General features: G+C 47.5%; 1 protein-coding gene across 5 annotated transcripts in view; it reads right to left on the bottom strand.

Annotated features, from left to right (window-relative positions):
- Positions 1 to 10,962, bottom strand: part of PTPN2 (protein tyrosine phosphatase non-receptor type 2) — an 82,072-nt gene extending 71,110 nt beyond the window's left edge. Inside the window, exon 1 of one of the 5 annotated variants that reach the window (XM_029065125.2) lies at positions 10,789 to 10,962. In XM_029065125.2, coding sequence (XP_028920958.1) covers positions 10,789 to 10,857 — 69 coding nt within the window. In that variant the 5' untranslated portion in view covers positions 10,858 to 10,962. The remainder of the gene's footprint in view (positions 1 to 10,788) is intronic. The other 4 variants (XM_029065122.2, XM_029065123.1, XM_029065124.2 and 1 more) reach the window with 4 other exon arrangements.
- Between the last annotated feature and the right edge of the window lie 12,347 nt (positions 10,963 to 23,309).

The raw sequence follows: 23,309 nt of genomic DNA, 5'->3' as shown, positions 1-23,309 counted from the left end.
CGGAGGAGGGTTTGAAGGGTGGAGCTTTTGCTGTGGGAACAAGCGGGTTAGGCCTTGGGCGTGGAGGACACGCTTCAAAGAGTCAAATGGGTCACGGAGCCTCAATGTGGGGTCGTTTCAGCCCTGCAAGACTCTGAGGTCTTGCTGGAGCCTGGGATAAGCAAGCCTAGAAATCTGGTGTCAAATGACTTCACTACGACTGTAGTCACCACCACCATCCTCCCTGTCAAAACCTTGGCATTATCCCTCTAGACTGTAAACTCATTATGGGTGGGGAACGTGTCTGCTAAATCTGTTGTACTGAACTCTCCTAAGTGCATAGGACAGTGCTCTGCACAAAGTAATCGCTCAATACCATCGATTGATTATCCTCGATTCATCTCTTTCATTCAACCCAATCATTCGAACAGTCACAAAAACCCGTCAGTTCTACCTTCACAACATCTCCAAAATTCACCCTTCCTCTCCATCCAACCTGCTATTGTTCTGATCCAAGCACTTGTATTTCACCTTGACTACTGCATTGGCCTTGTTTTTTTAATGGTATTTTAAGCGCTTACCGTATGCCAGGCATTGTACTAATTGCTGGGGTAGATATAAGCTACTCAGGTTGGAAACAGTCCCTGCCACACATAGGACTCACAATCAATCCCCATTTTACAGATGACATAATTGAGGCCCAGAGACGTGACCTGCCCAAGGTCACACAGCAGACATGTGGAAGCCTAGAATTAGAACCCAGGTCTTTCCGACTCCCAGGCCATGAAGACCTCCCTGCCTCTCCAATCCATACTTCACTCTACTGCCCTGATCATTGTCCTAAAAAATAATACTAATTTTAAAATCCATCATTTTTTGAGCACTTACTGTGTGCAGAGCTTAGAAGAGTGCAATATAACGGAGCTGGTAGACGTTCCCTGCCTACAACAAGCTTACAGTTAACAGACATTTATATAAATAATGGATACATACATATATGTTGTGGGGATGACAGAGGGGTGAAAAAAGAGTGCAAATCCAACTGCCAGGGAAACATAGAAGGGAATAGGAGAAGAGGAAAGTAATGAAGGCCTCTTGGGAGATGTGTTTTCAGTAAGGCTTTGAAGGTGATGAGACTATGTCTGTTATGAAGGGGGAGGGGGTTCAGGCCAGAGGCAGGACGTGGGGGAGGGGTCGACGGCGAGACAGACGAGAACAAGCTACAGTGAGTAGGTCGACAAGAGAGGAGTGAAGTGTGGGAGTTTGACTGTAGTAGGAAAGCAGCGAGGTAAATCAGGAGGGGGGAAGCATTGAGTGCTTTAGAGCCTATGGTAAGGAGTTTCTGTGTGACGCAGAGGTGGATGGCCAACCGCTGGAGTTCCCTAAAGAGTGGGGAAACAGGGACTGTTAACGTTTTTGCAGAAAAGTGATCCGGGCAGCAGAACAAAGTATGGCCTGAAGTGGGGAGAGACAAGAGGCAAGGAGAACAGCAGAAAGTTCAGTCCCTGTCTCCCCACTCAAAAAACTCCAGTGGTTGCCCATCCACCGCTACAGAAATCACAGGCTCCTTACCATCAGCTTTAAGATAATCATTCTGCTCACCCCCCACCTCCACCTCACCTAGCTGATCACCTACAACCAAACTCACATTCGGCTCCCCTAACACCAACCTCTGTACCTCGATCTCATCTATCCCCTCTCTCTTATAGCCAAAAGAACACCGCTATAGCCTCACCTTCAAAAACCCTCCTAAAATCACGACTCCTCCAAGAAGCCTTCCCGGATTAAGCCCTATTTCCTCCACTCCGCCTCCCCTCTCTGTTGCCTATGGACTTGGCTGGGTTCCCCTAAGCACCCTGACATTCACTTCAACCCCCAGAACACTTTTGACCACATCCTTATACTCTGTCATTTCCCATACTTGCAATTTATTTTAATGCCTTGAAGACTGTAAGCTCCACGTGGGCAGTGATCATGGCTACCAGCTCTATTGTACTGTACCCTCCCAAGCGCTTAGTACATTGTTCTGCTCACTTAAGAAATGCCACTGAAGGAAAAAAGAAAAAGGGGACAAAAAACCATCATTTCAGCCCCAAGCTGCAAGCCTTCAGAGGCAGGCACTCCAGACACTGGTGCTTTCACTCCGTTGAACCGTGGTCTAAAGTCGCTCAGACTCCTGGCTTCTCACAAGCTGTACTGTAGGCATGGCCTCATCAGTCCTGACGGTCAAGTCCGGACGCTCTGGGACCTAAATTATTGTGGTACGTGGAAGGTGTTCTCCCCATATTTTACCTTAAATCAAAGTCGGAGTTCGAGTGCAAGATAAATTTATGTCTCCCGAAGACAGATAGCCCAAGATTCAGGGGAAAAAGACAAAATAAAATAAAAAACCTATCTGCTGTTGAGGTCCAGCCCTATTTCCAACCCAATGAAAGATAAATTGGTAACTTTTTTTTTTAAATGGTATTTGTTAAGCACTAATTACGTGCCAGACACCGTACGAAGCGCTGGGTGGATACAAGCTAATCAGGTTGGACAGCCCCAATCGCACATAAGGCTCACAGTTTTAATCTCCATTTTACAGAGGAGGTAACGAAGGCACAGAGAAGTTAATTGACTTCTTTAAGGTCGCACAGCGGCAAGTGGAGGAGCCCGGATTAGAAGCCAGGTCCTCTGACGCCCGGGTCTGTGCTTTTTCCACTAGGACTGCCTTAGTGTTTTATTGCAAATGAGCCCTGGCAGGTGCTAGTTGGATGGTGACGGACTCCGTCCAACTGACTCTGGTACCAAGGAAGGCTGGAAGCACCTGCCCTTTCCCCTAGGCTCCACCAGAAATCTGCCACCATTCCGGACCATCTACCTCAACTCGGTCGGTTAAAATATCATTTCAAAATGACAACCTGACAGAAGCGCTAGGCCGAACCTAGGCAGTGCTGATGGGGACACGGGATATGTATCCACACAAAGTTTTCCCAAACCAAGGTTCAAGAATCTCTACTAAAGAGTCAATTGTTTGAGCAGATCAGGTTATCCCAAGAGAGGTTCATGTGGACAAACATGTAAAAAGATTGACTACCTTCACAAAATCACGTGGGTGGCTGTCCTTGACTGCAATAACCAAATTAAAGTAGATTTTAATTCAACATGCTATTACCTGAATTAGCCTTGGTGCCAATTGATCTGACTAATCTGCTTCTACTGTGCTTTTGAGAGTAAGCTTTTCCAGCTAAAGGCACAATTTATTCAGTCATCCCCAAGACACGTGAATGTCTCCTGAGAGAGATTACAGTTATAAATAACTACCTCATTAAAAGAAAGCCGCTTCAAGTATCAAGAGAGCCAAGGTGCCCTAACTGCTGAAATATCTGGGCAGTCAGTACATCTGAGAAGGAAAAATTATCATGAGTCTCGGAATTATCTCAATTTTTCACCATTTTGGGGGGGGGAGGTTATTCTTTCTAGATCTTCCTAGATTTTGTCTGATTTCTCAAATATCAGAGTCCCACAGAGAATACATACTGTTTCTTTCCTCGGGGGGTGGAGAGAAGGGTCACGAATTTTCAGGAGTAAAATGTCATAAATGCCAAGAAGCTCTTCTACCAGTTTCATCTTAATAGAATTTTCTTTGCCCATAAATGCAAAGAAGCTCTTCTACCAGTTTCAACTTAATAGAATTTTATTTTAAGGCAATCAGGTAGTTGCCTCCTTTACCATCCAGCCGAGAATCTCGGGTCAGATTGAGATGACCTGGTCTCTCCATCCCTCTCCCTCCTGATCGGGGCTCTGGGCTTTCCCTGCTCCGCCGGCCCAGCCACGGAGTTTCCAGGGCACAGTCAAAGGCAGAGTCCATTTTTTCCCCTCAAACTTTAATGAACAAACTAAGACTTCCAAAGGCATTAGGCTCCCTTACTGGTCACACACCCACACATTCTCCTTCCACTTCATTGGCTTCACCTCACTTAAGTCCAGATTTTAGTTCTTTGGGACTACTCTTTACCGGCCTTCCTGTTTATGGCCCAATTAGGGTTAGAGTATGTCCATCTGTGTCCACATCCCCAGGTGTCTCTCTGGGCGGGTGAACACCTCCACGCTCCTCAATGCTTGGTCCTGAGTACATCTGAAGAGGTGGTGAAGCGCCCTTCTCTCCTTCTACATCCCAGCCCGCACCCTCCGCTCCTCTGGTGCTAACCTTCTCACTGTGCTTCGCTCCCACCTGTCCCGCCGTCGACCCCGGCCCCCGCCCTCCCTCTGGCCTGGAACGCCCTCCCTCCTCAATCCGTCAAACGATTGCACCTCCCCATTTCGGAGCCCCCTTCACCTCCTCCAAGAGGCCTTCCCAAACTAAGCCCCTCCTTTCCTCAGCTTCCCCTCTCCTCTGTGTTGCCCTGACTCACTCCCTTTGCTCTCCCCGCCCCACAGCACTTTTGTATGTGTACATATCTATAATTCTATTTATTTATATTAATGCCTCTTCACTGATTTTGATGTCCGTCTCCCCCCTTCTAGCCTGCAAGCCCAGTGTGAGCAGGGATTTTCTCTATCGTTGAATTGTACTTTCCAAGTGCTCAGGACACTGCTCTACACACAGTAAGCGCTCAATAAATATGACTGAATGAATGAAAGAATCCAAAGCGTCAGTTCACCTTGGAAACCGGAGGTAGAGTGTTCTGGACGCCTCAGACCCTCAATGAGTGGTCTTACTGCAGGGCAAGGGCTGAGTTCTGCTCACTCATCCCTGACAGGACTTCAAAGCTGCCAAGACCGATGGCATAATGGGAAGCTGTATCAACATGGGCCACCGTTTCTACCATCTGTTCGGCCTGCTCGGCCCCGTGGGGGGAAGATCGGGGGCTCTGCCCATCACAACTGTTGGGGAGAGCTCAATCAGGATCTAGTCTTTGAACAGGCCCGGAACCAAGGGCAATGATTCCTCAAAATAATTATTAGTAATGATAATAATAATGATGCTATCTGTTAAGCACGTACTATGTGTCAACCATTGTTCTAAACACTGGGCTAGATACAAATTAATCAGCTCAGACAGTCCCTGTCCCGTGCGGGGCTCACAGTCTAAGCAGGATGGAGAGCAGGTATTGAACGACATTTTATAAATGAGGAAACTGAGGCCCAGAGAAGTTAAGTGACTTGCCCAAGGTCACACAGCAGGCAACTGCTGGAGCTGGGATTAGAACTCAAGTCCTCTGACCTCCAGGCCAGTGGTCTTTCCACTATTTAGGGTATTTATTAAGCGCTTACTATTTGTTAAGCACTGGGGTAGGTAGAAGGTAATCTGATCACAGTCCCTGACCCGCAGAGAGCTCACGGTCTAAGTAGAAGGGAAAACCGATATTGAATCCCCATTTTGCAGGTGAGGGAACTGAGGCACAGAGATGTTAAAAAGTGACTTGCCCCAGGTCACAGAGTGGGGAAGGGGCAGGGCCAGGATTAGAATCCACATCTGATTCCTGGGCCCATGCTCTTTCCACTAGCCCACGTTGTCCCTCAAGGGTTCTGCCCTGCTTCTTGAAACCCCATCTCTGCCTTGAATGCACGATTCTATTCCCTGCAGATCTTATTATTTGTTAAGCGCTTAGGATGTGCAGAGCACTGTTCTAAGCGCTGGGGTAGATACAGGGTAATCAGGTTGTCCCACGTGAGGCTCACAGTCTTCATCCCCATTTTACAGATGAGGTAACTGAGGCCCAGTGAAGTGACTTGCCTTTGACTGTGCCCTGGAAACTCCGTGGCTGGGCCGGCGGAGCAGGGAAAGCCCAGAGCCCAGAGTCATTCAGTTACACAGCTGACAAGTGGCAGAGCTGGGATTCGAACCCATGACCTCTGACTCCCAAGCCCGTGGTCTTTCCACTGAGCCATGCTGCTTCTCGCCCTGGCTGAAGTTAGAGGCGAGTGTACCGGGCAGAATGACCTGAGGGTACCACCTAATGGCCCATGGGCTGGGTATTGCCCACGACTGCCCTTGCATGGGTGGCACGAACAGGTTAGTTTCATTTTAGATCTTCATTCCTCAAAGGCATCTTTCCAGCAACCAAAAGAGGGGCTACTGTAGAGCTACGAGATTAGTACTGTTCCACGGGCAAGAGGGCAGCCCGGTCCAGTGCAATTGTGTGGACCACTTAGCAAGTGTCTAATTCTTCGGTCAAGTCACCATAAATGTAACTCCCTTCAGTTTCTTGAATGGGGCAGGCCCCACATCTGACCAGTGGATCCTGTTAAATCATTTCACTCATGCACTGACTGTGGCTGAGAGGCCACAATCACCTACTGACCGTATCTTCTTTGCCCAGGGATCAACATGGCTACTCTTCAGCCTGCTGTTGAATACCATCCAATCGATTCATTTTACTCAGAGTCCCGTTCGGCTTTTTCCACCGCTTATAGAGAGTACAAGGGAGTTAAGCCATGCGGGGTATGCAGGTTCAACCAACTCACGGCTACGACTGGATATGCAGTGCACAACAAACTACCCCCGAACCTTTTATCATCAATGGTACTTGTTGCCTAAACAACAGTAGGAAGGATTTCAAGGTGAGGAGAGCTGTGGTCTAAGTGTGAAGCAGAGCGGTTAACAAGAAATAACTTAGCTTGGGTTCCAGCTCTTTTTTTACTTCTCTGATGGTGCTGCCAACAAACAATCATGAAAACGGAAGTGAAATGGGTCGCGGAGAAAGAAGAGCCTAGATAATCCACACCCCGAATAATCAGCCTCTGATAATCAGTTTATAGGTGCATGATTACGCTAAAATGAAACCAACCTGTTCGTGCCACCCATGCAAGGGCAATCATGGGCAATACCCAGCACATGTGCCATTAGGTGGTACCCCCAGGTCATTCTGCCCGGTATGACTTCAGCCTCTAACTTCAGCCAGGGCGAGAAGCAACGTGGCTTAGTGGAAAGAGCCCGGGCTTGGGAGTCAGAGGACGTGGATTCTAATCCCGGCAATGCCGCTCGTCAGCTGTGTGACCTGGAGCAGGCCACTTCACTTCTCTGTGCCTCAGTTACCTCATCTGTAAAACGGGATGGAGACTGTGAGCCCCACATGGGGACAACCTGATTACCTTATATCCATCCACCTTCCCCAGCGCTTAGAACACAGCGCTTAACCAATACCGATATTATTATTATTACACCAGCTTTTTACATTCGACCACTACTTCGAGATCTGGGTCACTGGTCACCGAACAGTTCTTAGTAATTCTCCTTTGCTCATCGTCCCTCTACTTGGGAATGACTACCTAAACTCAGCAGTACCAGAGGCTACAATTCCCTTTGCTCGTGCACCCCACTCCCTGCCTGGATCACTTCAGCAATTATTTCCAGTCGCAATGCCTATCTGGGGGTAACTTTTAAAACGATACTTACCCAGAAACCCGGGACGTTTCGTCCAACAAATACTGCAACTGTATAACTGAACTATCAGTTCCGGAGAATTTGAGTATTTCCCCTAATCTCTCTTCAAGCTGCATGTGCAGCCACAGGTCTTACGTTGGAAACAGTTGCCCCCGTTAAATAAGTGTAACTGGAGAAGAGGAAACAGTTGGCAAGCACCCATACCGGAATTCCCAATGAAATTCACTTGGGGATTTTTTTGTGTATGTGTGGTTTTCCATAGAGGATTTCTTACCAGCATAAGCATTCTCAAAAATGTCAGGACAACGGCTTAAAAAAAAAAACAAAACCACATTGCATATCTGTGAGTCAGTGCATTTTTAACCTTGCTTTACTGGCATATTGTGGAGAAAACATTAAATATCTGATGTTGTGGGAAGGAAAATCTCTATGCCTGAAAATGGACAGGAAACATTATTTTCGGCCCCAATGTCTTTCTCTTTCAGTCCTCAGAGACACATCTCTGAACTTACCACTCTTCCCTGATTATCTTCTAACAAGCCTAAGCCACTAACAGATAGTCATTTACAAGAGAACTTAATATAAAAGGTGCCGGGTTCTTACTTGCCCAGAGATACTCCGCAATATTCTAATACAGTCAAATTCTAATTGTCAACTCCAGGAGGAATAAACTAGAAGTCAGTGGATTGAAATCACTCAACTCAGAGCTATTTTCTCTTTCAGGAAATAGCAATTTATGCCTATTTCGGTTATACATAAGAAATGCAGGAAAGAATATTCTCTCCAGGCTGACGAACCCGAGGATCTGGCCGTGTCCCTAGAAAATCCAAGGAGGGCAGCCCTCTGGGCTCTCCCAATTCACACATCCCTGCAGCAGATCCCTAGAGGTTATGCCACCAACAAAGAAGAGCAGTTATTCAGGTAGCTGGGGATCGGAAGAGAGAAAAAGTAATAATAAAATGGAATACGGAGGTCTTTCCATTTGGAGACCGATTTATCTGGAAAAAGCCTCAAGACTTACCTCGCTTTGCAAGGAGTGAGGGAAAGGGCCCGAGAGGCAGCGTGGCCTAATTCACTCATTCAATCGTATTTATTGAGCGCTTACTGTGTGCAGAGCACTATACTAAGCACTTGGAAAGTACAAAGTTCATTCACTCAACTGCATTTATCGAGCGCTTACTGAGTGCAGAGCACTGTACTAAGTGCTTGAAAAGTACAAAATTCATTCAATTGTATTTATTGAGCACTGACTGTGTGCAGAGAGCACTGTACTAAGCGCTTGGAAAGTGCAAAATTCATTCATTTCAATCGTATTGAGCACTTACTGTGTGCAGAGAGCACTGTATTAAATGCTTGGAAAGCACAAAATCCATTCACTCAATCATATTTATTAAGGGCTTGCTGTGTGCAGAGCACTGTATTAAGCGCTTGGAAAGTACAATTCGGCAACAAATGGACAGCCCACGGGCCTGGGTTCTTGTCTGTCCGTCTCCCCCGATTAGACCGTAAGCCCGTCAAAGGGCAGGGACCGTCTCTATCTGTTACCGATTTGTACATTCCAAGCGCTTAATACAGTGCTTTGCAGTGTAAGCGCTCAATAAAAACTGTAGAATGAATCCCGGACCCGCCACTAGTCCTTTGCGTGACCTTGAGCGAGTCACTTCCCTCCTCCTCAGTTACCTCATCTGTAAAATGGGGATTAAGGGCTGGGAGCCCCATGGAGGACTGGGACTCTGTCCAACCTCTCTTGTACCTATCCCAGCCGCGTGGTGATAACGATGGCGTTTGTTAAGCGCGTACTCTGGGCCGAGCCCTGTTCTAAGCGCTGGGGTAGATAGAAGGGAATGAGGCTGTCCCTCGTGGGGCTCCCGGGCTTCATCCCCATTTTACAGATGAGGTCACTTAGGCCCAGAGAAGTCAAGTAACTTGCCCGGGGTCACACAGCCGATGAGCGGCGGGGCACAGAGTAAGAGCTTAATAAAGGCCACAGAAAGCAGGGTCGGGGAGGGGGGAAAATGTGTCTACTTCAGAGTAAGTTTCTCAGACGCCGGGGGTGGGGGATGCGGGTGACCGGAGCCGGAGGGTTCCCCCCCCGGGGAAAGGCCCCTGCCCCACACCATGCTGCTAGAGAAGCAGCGTGGCTCAGTGGAAAGAGCCCGGGCTGGGGAGTCAGAGGTCATGGGTTCTAATCCCCGCTCCGCCACTTGTCAGCTGGGTGACCTTGGGCAAGTCACTTCACAGGGCCTCAGTTCCCTCATCTGTCAAAAGGGGATGAAGACTGGGAGCCCCACGGGGGACAATCTGATCACCTTCTATCCCCCCCGCCTCCAGCGCTTAGCACAGTGCTTTGTACATAGGAAACACTTAACAAATACCAACATTTTTTTTTTCCCTGTGCCTCAGTGACCTCCTCTGTAAAACGGGGGATGAAGACTGGGAGCCCCACGTGGGACCTGATGACCTTGCATCCCCCCCCCCCGCGCTTAGAACAGTGCTTTGCACACAGAAAGCGCTTTACAAATACCAACATTGTTTTTCCCTCTGTGTCTCAGTTGCCTCCTCTGTAAAATGGGGATGAAAACTGGGAGCCCCACGCGGGACAACCCGATGACCTCGTATCTCCCCCCCCACTGCTCAGAACAGTGATTGGTACATAGGAAGCGCTTAACCAATAGCAACATATGTTTTTTCCCTGTGCCTCAGTGACCTCATCTGTAAAATGGGGTTGAAGACTGGGAGCCCCACGTGGGACCTGATGACCTTGTATCTCCCCCAGCGCTTAGAAGAGTGCTCGGCACATAGGAAGCCCTTTACAAATGCCAACTTTTTTTTGTCCCTGTGCCTCAATTGCCTCATCTGTAAAACGGGGATGAAGGCTGGGAGCCCCCACGTGGGACAACCCGATGACCTTGTATCCCCCCAGCGCTTAGAATAGTGCTTTACACATAGGAAGCGCTTTACAAATGTCAACTTTTTTTAATCCCTGTGCCTCAACTGCCTCATCTGTAAAATGGGGGTGAAGACTGGGAGCCCCACGAAGGACCTGATGACCTTGTATCCCCCCCAGCGCTTAGAACAGTGCTTTGCACATCGGAAGCGCTTAAAAAACGCCATGATGCTGCTGCTGAGGAGGATGAGGAGGAGGCGGATGTCCCTGGGGGCAGGGGCTCCTCAGGACCGGCCGGGAAGGAGGCCACGGTCCGGACCCTCTGTGCGCCTGCGCGGAGGCCCCCTCGCTGGGGGGGGGCGGGGGCGGCCGAGGGGAGCGAAGGGCCCCATCTGCGCAGGCGCCCCGCCGCCGGCCGGGACGAGGCGCGCGCCCCTGAGCGCCGGCCCCGCGCGACCCCGCGCGCCGCGGCTCGGCCACTTCCGCCGGGGGCCGCCGCCGCCGCCGCCGCCGCCCCCCCCCCCCCCGCCCAGCGGGACCCGCGGCCACTCACCAAGTACACGGGGTGCCACCGGTTGGCGGCGTCCACCTCCTCAAACTCCCGCTCGATGGTGACGGACATGGCGGCGGGGAGCGCCGGGCGAGAGAGACGAGTCGCCGTGGCCGCCGTCGCCGCCGGCCGACTGGCTCATGCCCCGCTCGCTCCGCCTCGCCGGCCGAGACGCGGGCGCAGCGCTTCCCCGGCGGCGGGCGCATGCGCGGGCGGGCGCCTCTTTTCCCCCCCGCCCCTCCCACCTCCGCCTCCCTCTGCCCCCGGCCTCGAAAGCGGCTGCCCGCGGCGGGGGAATTACGGTACCTGCGGCGTGTGACGTCAGCGCGCCGGGCGGGGAGGGGAGGGGCGGGGCGGGGCGGGGGCGGGGCGGGGGCGCCCTCAGGTGCGCTGGGGGCGGGGCCCGAAGGGCGGCCGCTCATCGCCATCATCGTCATGATGGTTTTGCTTAGTGACAATAATAGCCTTTGTTAATCATAATGTGGGTATTTGTTAATAATACTAAAGGTAGTCTTTGTTAATGATAAGAAGGTTGGTGTTGGTTCACGATGATAGTACTTGTTCAGAATGATAATGTTATGATCTGTTGATAATAATAAAAATAGTCTTTGTTAATGATGAGAATGTTGGTGTTTGTTCACGATGATAGTACTTGTTCATAATGATAATGTTATGATCTGTTGATAATAATAAAAAAAGTTTTTGTGAATGATAAGAATGTTGGTGTTTGTTCACGATGATAGTACTTGTTCATAATGATAATGTTATTATTTGTTGATAAGAATAAAAATGGTATTTGTTAATAATAATAATGTTGATATTTGTTAATAATAGTAGTTGTTGTTAATGATAATAATGTTGGTATTTGTTAATAATACTAAAAGTAGTATTTGTTAATAATAGTAATGTTGGTGTTTGTTCGTGATGATAGTACTTGTTAATAATGATGATGTGATTGTCTGTTGATAATAATGAAAATAGTGTTTGTTAATAATGACGTTGGTGTTTGTTAATAATAAAAATTGTATTTGTTAATAATGATCATAACAATGTTGGTATTTGTTAATAATAATAACAGTAGTAGTTGTTAATGTTTGGTCATAATAGTATTTGTTAATAATCATAGCGTTATTATCTGTTGACAATAATAAAAATAGTATGGGTTAATAATAATAATATTGGTGTTTGTTAATAATAAAAATAGTATTTGTTAATAATACTAATGATGTTGGTATTTGTTCATGATGATAGTACTTGTTAATAATAATAATGTTATTATTTGTTGATAATATAAAAATAGTATGTGTTAATAATGTTGGTGTTTGTTAATAATAAAAATAGTATTTGCTAATAATACTAATAATGTTGGTATTTGTTCATGATGATAGTACTTGTTAATAATAATAATATTATTTGTTGATAATAATAAAAATAATATTTGTTAATAATGTTGGTATTTGTTAATGATAAAATCGTATTTGTTAATAATAATAATAATGTTGACATTTGTTAATAATAAAACAGTATTGATTAACAATGATAATAATGTTGGTATTTGTTAATAATGAAAATAGTATTTGTTAATAATGATACTGTTGGTATTCGTTAATAATAATAGTATTTGTTAATAATAATAATACTGTTGGTGTTTGTTAAGTGCTTACTATGTGCAGTGCACTGTTCTAAGCATTGGAGTAGATACGAGGTGATGAGGTTGTCCTCCGTGGGCTCACAGTCTTCATCCCCATTTGACAGATGAGGGAACTGAGGCCCAGAGAAGTGAAGTGGGCAGGGCTTGTCTCTATCTGTTGCCGAATTGCCCCTTCCAAGCGCTTAGTACGGTGCTCTGCACTCACTAAGCGCTCAATAAATACTATCGAATGAATGAATGAATGAAGTGACTTACTATGTAAGCGCTTACTAGTTACAGGCACAAGTACATTGTACTTACACAAGCATTAATACAAGTAATACAAATAATACAAGAAAGTACGTGGTACTTGTATTAATGCAAGTACAAGTAAGCACTATTAAGCGCTTACTATGTGCCAAGCACTGTTCTAAGCGCTGGGGGAGATGCGAGGTAATCAGGTTGTCCGGCGTGGGGCTCACGGTCTTCGTCCCCATTCGACAGATGAGGTCACTGAGGCCCCGAGCAGCGAAGTGACTGGCCCAAAGTCACGCAGCTGGCAACCGGTGGAACCGGGATTAGAATAATAATAATAATGTTGGTATTTGTTAAGCGCTTACTATGTGCCGAGCACTGTTCTAAGCGCTGGGGTAGACATAGGGGAATCAGGTTGTCCCACGTGGGGCTCACAGTCTTAATCCCCATTTTACAGATGAGGGAACTGAGGCACAGAGGAGTTAAGTGACTTGCCCACAGTCACACAGCCGACAAGTGGCAGAGCTGGGATTCGAACTCATGAGCCCTGACTCCAAAGCCCATGCTCTTTCCACTGAGCCATGCTGCTTCTCATAACTGGGAAACGCTGGCCCAGCCCTATAGCATGGCCGGAATTAGGACCCACGACCTCTGACTCCCCAGCCCGGGCTTGTTCTGCTGAACCATGCTTACTATGTACAAAGCATTCATTCGTTCTGCCGTATTTATGGAGCGCTTACTATGTGCAGAGATACTGTACTAAGCGCTTGGAACGGACAGTTCGGCAACAGATGGGGACAGTCCCCGCCCAGTGACGGGCTCACAGTCTAAAGCACTGTTCCAAGCGCTGGGGAGGATACAAGGCGATCAGATTGACAGAGGGGGTCATTGAGGCCCAGAGAAGTGAAGTGACTGGCCCAAAGTCACAAAGCTGACAAGTGGCTGAGTCGGGGTTCGACCCCATGACCTCTGACTCCCAAGCCCGGACTCTTGCCACTGAGCCACGCTGGAGATGGGGAGGGTGGCGGTCCGGCAGATTTGGTAGAGGGAGGAGGTGTTCCAGACCAAGAAACACCACGAGCAAGGGGTTGGAGGCTAGCGAGTTGAGTTTGCATGCAACTAGAGAAGCGGCGGGGTTCAGTGGCAAGAACCCGGGCTTGGGAGTCAGAGGTCGTGGGTTCGAATCCCGGCTCTGCCACTTCTCAGTTGTGTGACTTTGGGCAAGTCACTTCACTTCTTTGGGCCTCAGTTACCCCATCTGTAAAATGGGGATGAAGACTGGAAGCCTCATGTGGGACAACCTGATCACCTTGTATCCTTCCCAGCGCTTAGAACAGCGCTCTGCACATAGAAAGCGCTTAACAAAGGCCATCATCATCATTATCATTATTACTATTATTATAGTAAGTCAGTTTGGAAGGAACAAAGCATGCGAGCTGGGGAGTAGCAAGAAAAGAAGAAGCAAGAGGAGCAGCGTGGCTTAGTGGCAAGAATCCGGGCTTGGGAGTCAGAGGTCATGGGTTCTAATTCCGGCCATGCTATAGGGCTGGGCCAGCGTTTCCCTTGACCCAGTCTCAGAGCCCCGTGAGACGAGCCACCCACCCCGACGATGATAATAATATAATAATGATATCGGTTAAGCGCTTACTACAGGTCAAGCGCTGTTCTAAGCGCCGGGGTAGATAGAAGGTAATCGGGTTGGACACAGTCCCTTTCCCACATGGAGCTCACAGTCTTAATCCCCATTTTACAGGTGAAGTACCCGAGGTAGAGAGAAGCGAAGCGACTCACCCAAGGTCGTCCAGCAGACAAGCGGAGGAGCCGGGATTAGAACCCAGGTCCTTCTGACTCCCAGGCCCGTGCTCTGTCCACTAGGCCACGCCGAGGTGGGGGTCGAGGCTCTGGATGACAGTCACCGTGGTCGCCGTCTTAGCCCCACGGGAGCACGTTGCCACTCCGGCTTAATCGGTTCATCCTGGCCGCTGACCCTCGGTTGATGGTTCCGGGCCAGGAGGGGCCGCGGCGGGACTCCAAGCCACGCTCCCCAGCCTGAGGAGGGCCAGAGGCAAGAGAATAATAATAATAATGTTGGTATTTGTTTAGCGCTTACTCTGTGCAGACCACTCACTCTTCTAAGCGCTGGGGGAGATACAGGGTCATCAGGTTGTCCCACGTGAGCTCACAGTCTTCATCCCCATTTTCCGGATGAGGTAACTGAGGCACCGAGAAGCCAAGTGACTTGCCCACAGTCACCCAGCTGACAAGTGGCAGAGCTTGGATTCGAACCCATGACCTCTGACTCCCAAGCCCGGGCTCTCTCCACTGAGCCACGCTGCTTCTCTACTTTGGCCGGGCTCTGGAGCCCAGTGGCGGTCGGCGACACCTCTCTGGCGACTGTGGTGGTGGAAGAGGAGGAGGAGGAAGTGGAGGCAGGAAGGGTGAGAACTGTTCTAAGCGCTGAGGTAGTTACAAGGTAATCAGGTTGTGCCACATGGGGCTCACGGTCTTAATCCCCATTTTACAGATGAGGGAACTGAATGCCCAGAGAATAATAATAATAATGATAATGATGGCATTTGTTAAGTGCTTACTATGTGCCAAGCGCTATTCTAAGCCCTGGGATAGATACAAGGTAATCAGGATGTGCCACATGGGACTCACAGTCTTAATCCCCATTTTACAGATGAGGGAACTGAATGCCCAGAGAATAATAATAATAATCATTCATTCATTCACTAGTATTTATTGAGCGCTTACTATGTGCAGAGCACTGGACTAAGCGCTTGGAATGGACAAATCGGTAACAGATAGAGACAGTCCCTGCCCTTTGACAGGCTTAATAGTAATGATAATAATGGCATTTGTTAAGGGCTTCCTATAAGCCAAGCACTGTTCTAAGCGCTGGGTAGATACAAGGTGATCAGGTTGTGCCACATGGGGCTCACAGTCTTCATCCCCATTTTACAGATGAGATAACTGAATGCCCAGAGAATAATAATAATGATAATGATGATAATGGCATTTGTTAAGCGCTTACTATGTCCAGGGAAGTGAAGTGACTTGCCCAAAATCACACAAAATCTCTGGCGACTGTGGTGGTGGTGGAGGAGGAGGAGGAAGTGGAGACAGGAAGGGTGAGAAGGTTTTACCTTTCTTTCCCTTCCCTTACAGAAGCGGCATGGCCTAGTGGAAAGGGTAATAATAATGTTGGTATTTGTTAAGCGCTGACTTTGTGCAGACCACTGTTCTAAGCGCTGGGTTAGATACAGGGTAATCAGATTGCTCCACGTGAGGCTCACAGTTAATCCCCATTTTACAGATGAGGCAACTGAGGCACAGAGAACGGGTGTGGGCCTGGGAGGCAGGAGTCCCGAGTTCTAATCCTGGCTCTGCCACTAACTTGCTGTGTGACCTTGGGCAGATCACGTCCCTTCTCAGGGCCTCTGCTTCCTCATCTATAAAACAAGGATAAGATACTTATTCTCCCTCCCCCTCGGACTGGGAGCCCTGGGTGGGACAGGGATTGTGTCCAGTCTGCTTATACTGTGTCTGCCCTAGCACTTGTGACAGTGTTTGGCACATTGTGAATGCTTAACAAATACCATTATTACTATTATCATCCCCCCTTTCCTTCTCACTGCTCCTTCTCCCTCTTTTCCCCGCCTCTCCTCCTCTCACATTTTCCCTCCCTTTCCCTTTCCTGCCCCGAAACCCTGTCTCCTCAATGCTTCGACCACCCAAAATCCCACGTTCGCTTCCGGGTTCAAAATGAAAACCCGGCAACCACTGTATAGAAAACAGCTGGTTACCAGCTGGAGAAGCAGCGTGGCTCAGTGGAAAGAGCCCGGGCTTGGGAGTCAGAGGTCATGGGTTCGAATTCCAGCTCCACCACTTGTCAGCTGTATGACTGTGGGCAAGTCACTTCACTTCTCTGTGTCTCAGTTACCTCATCTGGAAAATGGGGATTAACTGTGAGCCTCATGTGGGACTACCTGATTACCCTGTATCTACCCCAGTGCTTAGAACAGTGCTCAAAGTAAGCGCTTAACAAATACTAATATTATTATTATTATTACCAGTTGCACCATAAAAACTCTTCATAGACTTGAAAATAATGACTCACACTTCTTAGGCTTCTTTCTCCTGGCTAAACAACCCTAATTCCTTCAACTTTTTTTCAGAAGACCATCCTTCTTGTCTTTTGCCCTTCCTGTTTGCTGTGTGATGTTCCACTCTGAGATTTTCCACTGGTAGTTTACAGATTCTCTTTCACTCTCTCCACTGAGGCTGTCCCCGGTTCCCTTCGATTTATGAACTCTGTCATTTTCTCCTCTTCCAGTCAAAGAACATATTCAGGATGCCTCAGCGGAGATTGGAAATAATCACTCGTTTTCTGGGAGAAGAATCGTACCCAGAACCAATCATATATCATGATTCTGGCTTCCTGGTAAGGTTTGTCCCGCTTTGCATAAAAGGACTGTTGAGAGTTCCAACGCATTCAAATTTCCTGAAATCCATTATCATGTAATATGCTCCTTGATAGCGCTTTATTAATGCCTCTGATGTTCTTTGATCGGTAAAGATGCGCTTTCCACGTTGACCGATAATAGCCGTCTGATATTAAAGATGGTAGTGCTTTAAACCACTTGGCCTTATGACACGTAACTGAGAAAATGATTTAAATAATTTAGGTGAATTATAAAGTGATAGTGGGCCATAATGCAATTTTTAACAAAGGAAACAATGAATCTCACATCTGACACCATGTGGCTAATGAAGAAGTAGCCAGGGGAGGGTTATGCAATCATGACTATGTTCGCAATATTTTTCCTTAGTTAAATCTCCTGACACTGAAAATTTAACCTGGGGGAATATGCCGGTTTACTGGTAGAATTGCCTTTGTTTTTCCCAGAGCTATAGAGGCAAGTCTCTTTCTTTCCCTTTCTCTCTCTCTCTCTCGCGCGCACACACACACACACACACACACACTCAGATACACACACGCTCATCTTCCTCTCCTCCTTCTCCTAATAGCAATAATAAAAATGATTATGGTATTTATAAAGCATTTACTCTGCTAAGCACTGGGAAAGGCACGTTGGGGTCAGACACAGTCTCTATCCCACACTGGGCTCCCAGCCTAAGGAAAGGGAGAAAGGTGTTTCACCCCCATTTTACAGAGGAAGAAACGGAGGCACAGAGAAGTCAGGAGACTTGCCCATGGTCACTTAGCTGGCAGCCGGCAGAGCCGGGATTAGGACCCCGTCTCCTGACTACCGGTCCTGGGCTCTTTCTACAAGGCCAAGCTGCTTCTCCTCTCCCCCCTAGACACGGAAGTATATAATAATAATAATGATGGTGGTGTTTGTTAAGTGCTTACTATAATAATAATAATAATGTTGGTATTTGTTAAGCACTTACTATGTGCCGAGCACTGTTCTAAGCGCTGGGGTAGACATAGGGGAATCAGGTTGTCCCACGTGGGGCTCACAGTCTTAATCCCCATTTTACAGATGAGGGAACTGAGGCACAGAGAAGTTAAGTGACTTGCCCACAGTCACACAGCCGACAAGTGGCAGATCTGGGATTCGAACTCATGAGTCCTGATTCCAGGGCCCGTGCTCTTTCCACTGAGCCACGCTGCTTCTCTGTATGTGCAAAGCACTGTTCTAAGTGCTTGGGGGGTGATATAAGGTGATCAGGTTGTCCCACGTGGGGCTCACGGTCTTAATCCCCATTTTACAGATGAGGGGACTGAGGCCCAGAGAAGTCAAGCGACTTGCCCAGAGTGACCCAGCTGGCAAGCGACGGAGCCGGGATTAGAACCCATGACCTCCGACTCCCAAGCCCGGGCTCTTTCCACTGAGCCACGCTGCTTCTCAATATGTACACTGACACCATCATCCCGGAGAAGACCAGTGATGGCGGGCCAGAGGTGAGTAGAGGCCTCAGTGCCCCCGTCGTGGCAGCCCAGGCCGAGGTCTGGCTTTCAGCTGCGGGCATTGATTCAATCATTCGTTCATTCAAACGTATTTATTGAGGGCTTACTGTGTGCAGAGCACTGTTCTAAGCACTCGGAATGTACACTTCGGCAACGGAGAAATCCCTGCCCAATGACGGGCTCACAGTCTAAAAGGGGGAGACAGCAAAACAAAACAAGCAGACAGGCATCAATACCATCAAAATAAATAGAATTATAGTTCAATTATATACACATATATACACATCACTAATAAAATAGAGTAATAAATATGTACGAATATAGACAAGTGCTGTGGGGAGGGGAAGGGGGTAGAGCCGAGGGAGGGAGTAGGGGGAATGAGGAGGGGAGGAAGGGCAGAGGGAAAGGGAGGGCTCAGTCCGGGAAGGCCTCCCGGCGGAGGTGAGCTCTCAGTAGGGCTTCGAAGAGGGGAAGAGAGCAAGTTGGGCGGAGGTGAGGAGGGAGGGCATTCCAGGTCAGCGGTAGGACGTGGGCCAGGCGTCGACGGGACAGACGCGAACGAGGCACCGTGAGGAGGTGAGCGGCAGAGGAGCGGAGCGTACGGGATGGGGTGTAGGAGGAGAGAAGGCATACGAGGGCGGCACGGGCAGCAGCCCGGGTTATAGGCTTCTGCCACGGCTGGCACGCTTCCTCCCGGGCTCCCAGTGATGGCGCCAGCTTTAGCAGGGCGGTGGTTTGGGCAGCGGCACCGGCGACCGTCGTGTCTCTTCTCAGCTTCTCTTTTCTTTCTCGACGGGCCCCTCACAGTTTGAACGTCCACCTGGGGCCAAGCCAGAAGTGTACTTATTGTACTTTCCAAGCGCTTAGTACAGTGCTGTGCACACAGTAAGCGCCCAATAAATATGATTGAATGAATGACTCTGTTGTATTGCACTCTCCTCTTCTCAGGTCATGGAGGGAGCCTTTCCTCTTCACTTAGGCAGATATAGGTCCTCCCTCCTGCGTCACCTCCACGCTTGGATCCATCCCCCTGAAGCACTTGCCGTTCATCCCACCCTCAGTCCCGCAGCGCTCAGGCCGTTATCCCGTTCCCCCTTCTGAAATCTAGCTAAAAGTCTGTAAGTTCCTAGTGGGCAAAGAGCCTGTCAACCAACTCTGATATACTGGACTCTCCCAAGCACTCAGTTCAGTGACCTGCACGCAGGAAGCGCGCCATAAATACTACTGATCCATTGGTATCGGGAAGTAGCCCGACAGAGAGACGGAAACAGAGGCCGGGAGCAAACAAGGAATACTCCTTAGCATTTCGATTAGGAGAATGGGCCGGAACGTGTCCTAGCGGATAGAGCGTGGTCTTGGGAATCAGATGAGCTGGGGTCTGATCCCAGCTCTGCCATCTGCCTGCTGGGTGGCCTTGGGCAAGTCAGTTAACATCTGTGCTTCGGTTTCCTCATCTGTGAAATGGAGATTGAATACGTTTTCTCCCTCCCACGTAGATAGCGAGCCGCTAGACTGTAAGCTCGTTGCGAGCAGGGAACGTGTCTATTGACTCTGTTATATCGTACTCTCCCAGGTGCTTAGTACAGTGCTCTGCACATAATGAGTGATCAATAAAAGCCCCTGATCCATTAATTGTGCAGAACAGAGATTGTATCTCTCCCCATTACTCTTTATCTAATACATAGCACAGAGCTTGATGTATAATAAGGGCTTAACAAACGCCATCATTATTATTATTGCAGCTTTAAAATGATGTACAGTGTTCAGTTTTCTTTGTCCTTTAACTTTCTCACTCTTAGTGACTATATCCCCCGTGCTTAGAACAGTGCTCGGCACAGAGTAAGCGCTTAACAAATACCGTTATTATTTATATACCAGAATGCCCTGAAATTAAAGCTTAATCATCGATAGCAGATTTAACTCTAGTCCCTTTGAGATATCTTAGATATTATTAATTGTTGAAGAACTAGAGTTATCCGGTAACTCTATTGAGTTAACTGAGCATTGAAAATAATACTATAAAAATTCAAAGAGAAACACAAAGTAGTTCTAGTATTTCATCATTCATTTTTATTATGCCTTGGAGAGGATTTGTTTCATTTTTATGAAGCCAAGCGAAGATCTGTTTCACAGAGTCTGAGAGCTTTTGTGCTTATTGGAATACCCATTTTGCATACAAATTTCTACTTTAATCTTTTTCTATTTTTGTGCTAGTGATTGTAGTATGTGAAACCAGGCTTACTGAAGTTTGGAGGTAAAGTTTCTCCCTCGCGCCCTCCATAAGGCCTACTTCTTCATAAATTCTTCCTAATGAAATAAGTGTTCTGCATGTCCAGGAACCAGTTTTTCCTGCAAAAGCACCAAGCCACTTTCCTAAAGCAAGAAGAATTGAGAAAATAAAATGAGGCAAATGCCATTTTTAAAAGAAAAAAACCCTCTTTTTTCCCCTCCAACCATTCTAACATATCCATAGCTGTGTTGGGTTTTCTTGGACTTAAAGAATTTAAGTACTTAGAAGGATCATATCTTTTAAATATGCATCAGAAAGCTCAGCTCTTCCAGGAGGCCTTCCCAAACTGAGTCTCCCTTTTTCTCTGCTCTTCCTCCCCTCCCCATCACCCCAACTCCCTCCTTCTGCTCTACCCCTCTCCCTGCCCCAAAGCACTTGGGTATACATCTACATATTTATTATTTTACTGTTCTATTTATTTTATTAATGATGTGTATATATCTATAATTCTATTTATATTGATGCTATTAATGCCTGCCTACTTGTTTTGTTTTGTTGTCAGTCTCCCCCTTCTAGCCTGTGAGCCTGTTGTTGGGCAGGGATTTTCTCTATCTGTTGCCTTATTGTACTTTCCAAGCGCTTAGTACAGTGCTGTGCACACAGTAAGTGCCCAATAAATAGGATTGAATGAATTACTCTGTTGTATTGCACTCCCCCAAGCGCTCAGTACAGTGCTCTGCCTATACAATAAGCACTCAATAAATACCTCAGGTTGATGGATATAGAACTCAACACCCCAACGCTTAGTAAATGTCTGCACATAGTAAGTGCTCGGTAAATACCACTGATTGATTGAATATTTGATTATTATAATTCTAGAAAGATATTTCCATCAGACTCCTCGAGAGCAAGGATCATATCTACTAATTCTATTTTACTTTCCCAAGCACTCAGTACAGTGCCTGGTCTATAGTGGCTCTCAATAAGTACTATTGATTAGTTGATGGATGGATATTTTAGTATTCTGTGGGGATTTTGAAAACTGGATTTGTTCTGCAAGCTCCTTCGGTGCTAGGTGAGGAAAATGCCTCTGGAGAGGCATGTAGACAGTCGCTGTAAATTAGACTGCAAACTGGTTATAGGCAAGTAATGTGTGTGCTAATTTTTTTTTGGTGGTATTTGTTAATAATAATAATAATAGTGTTGGTATTTGTTAAGCGCTTACTATGTGCAGAGCACTGTTCTAAGTGCTGGGGTAGATCCAGGGTAATCAGGTTGTCCCACGTGAGGCTCAGTTAATCCCCATTTTACAGATGAGGTAACTGAGGCACAGAGAAGTGAAGTGACTTGCCCAGTCACCCAGCTGACAAGTGGCAAGAGCCGGGATTCGAACCCCTGACCTCTGAATCCCAAGCCCGGGCTCTTTCCACTGAGCCACGCTGTTTCCCCTAATTCTGTCATGCTCTGTCAAGGGCTTAGTACGGTGCTCTGCGCATAGTAAGCACTGAATAAATATCATTGATTGATCAATTGGCAAGAGAATTGTCTCCTTATCTGGGATCGGTTATCTCTTTTTTTGGCACAACCGAGCCTCACCCAGCTAGTTAAACTCTTTAACCAGAAGTGAACTCTGACTACGCCCTTTATTTCCCTTCATTTAGAGGTCAAAGGGAATGAGAGACAGGAGTTCCGGTAGCTGAATAATCTTACTGTTCTTCTTGCTCTGGCGCTTCCAGAACAGTCAAGGTTTCCTAACCCTCCCCGCTTAGTAATGGGCTTAGACTTCCTGCTCGGAGATCTGTGGGTATCATGCAATTCCAGTTGTTGCTCCACATACAATAAAGTGTAATGTTCCCCGGTCATGTTCAGAGATGATTTTGCATTAGTATTATTTCCTGTGGAGGAGAAATAATTCCGGATGATTAACTGACGACCCAAGCTTGTGTCTGTGCGAATCTGAGTCCCTTTCTCCTTTCAAACCCGGCTCCTATCTTCATCGTCCACCCGGCATTTTTGTTAGCCAGCGCTATTCCTCTTTCCTTGTCGGCCTTCCTCGGTAAATGGGCAGCCGATTGGTGTGGCGTGGAAACCCCCCAGATCACTGGCGAGAGTTCCCGAGGAGAGAGGCGTCGCTCTCGTTTTAGCAGCGTCAAGCTTAACCGTGAGTAGCACCTAAGTGAGTAGATAAGGAGACGGCTCTCTTGCCAATCAATCAATCAGTGATATTTACTGAGCGCTTACTACGCGCAGAGCACCGTACTAAGCCCTTGACAGAGTATGACAGAATTAGCACACACGTTACTTGCCTATAACCAGTTTGCAGTCTAATTTACGGCGACTGTCTACGTGCCTCTCCAGAGGCATTTTCCTCACCTAGCACCGAAGGAGCTTGCAGAACAAATTCAGTTTTCATAATCCCCACAGAATACTAAAATATCCATCCATCGTTCACTCATTCAGTGGCATTT

The sequence above is a fragment of the Ornithorhynchus anatinus genome, chromosome 5 (assembly GCF_004115215.2).
Source record: "Ornithorhynchus anatinus isolate Pmale09 chromosome 5, mOrnAna1.pri.v4, whole genome shotgun sequence".
NCBI lineage: Eukaryota > Metazoa > Chordata > Mammalia > Monotremata > Ornithorhynchidae > Ornithorhynchus > Ornithorhynchus anatinus.
Note: the sequence above shows the minus strand (reverse complement) of the source record. Positions and strands in the feature narration are given on the sequence as shown.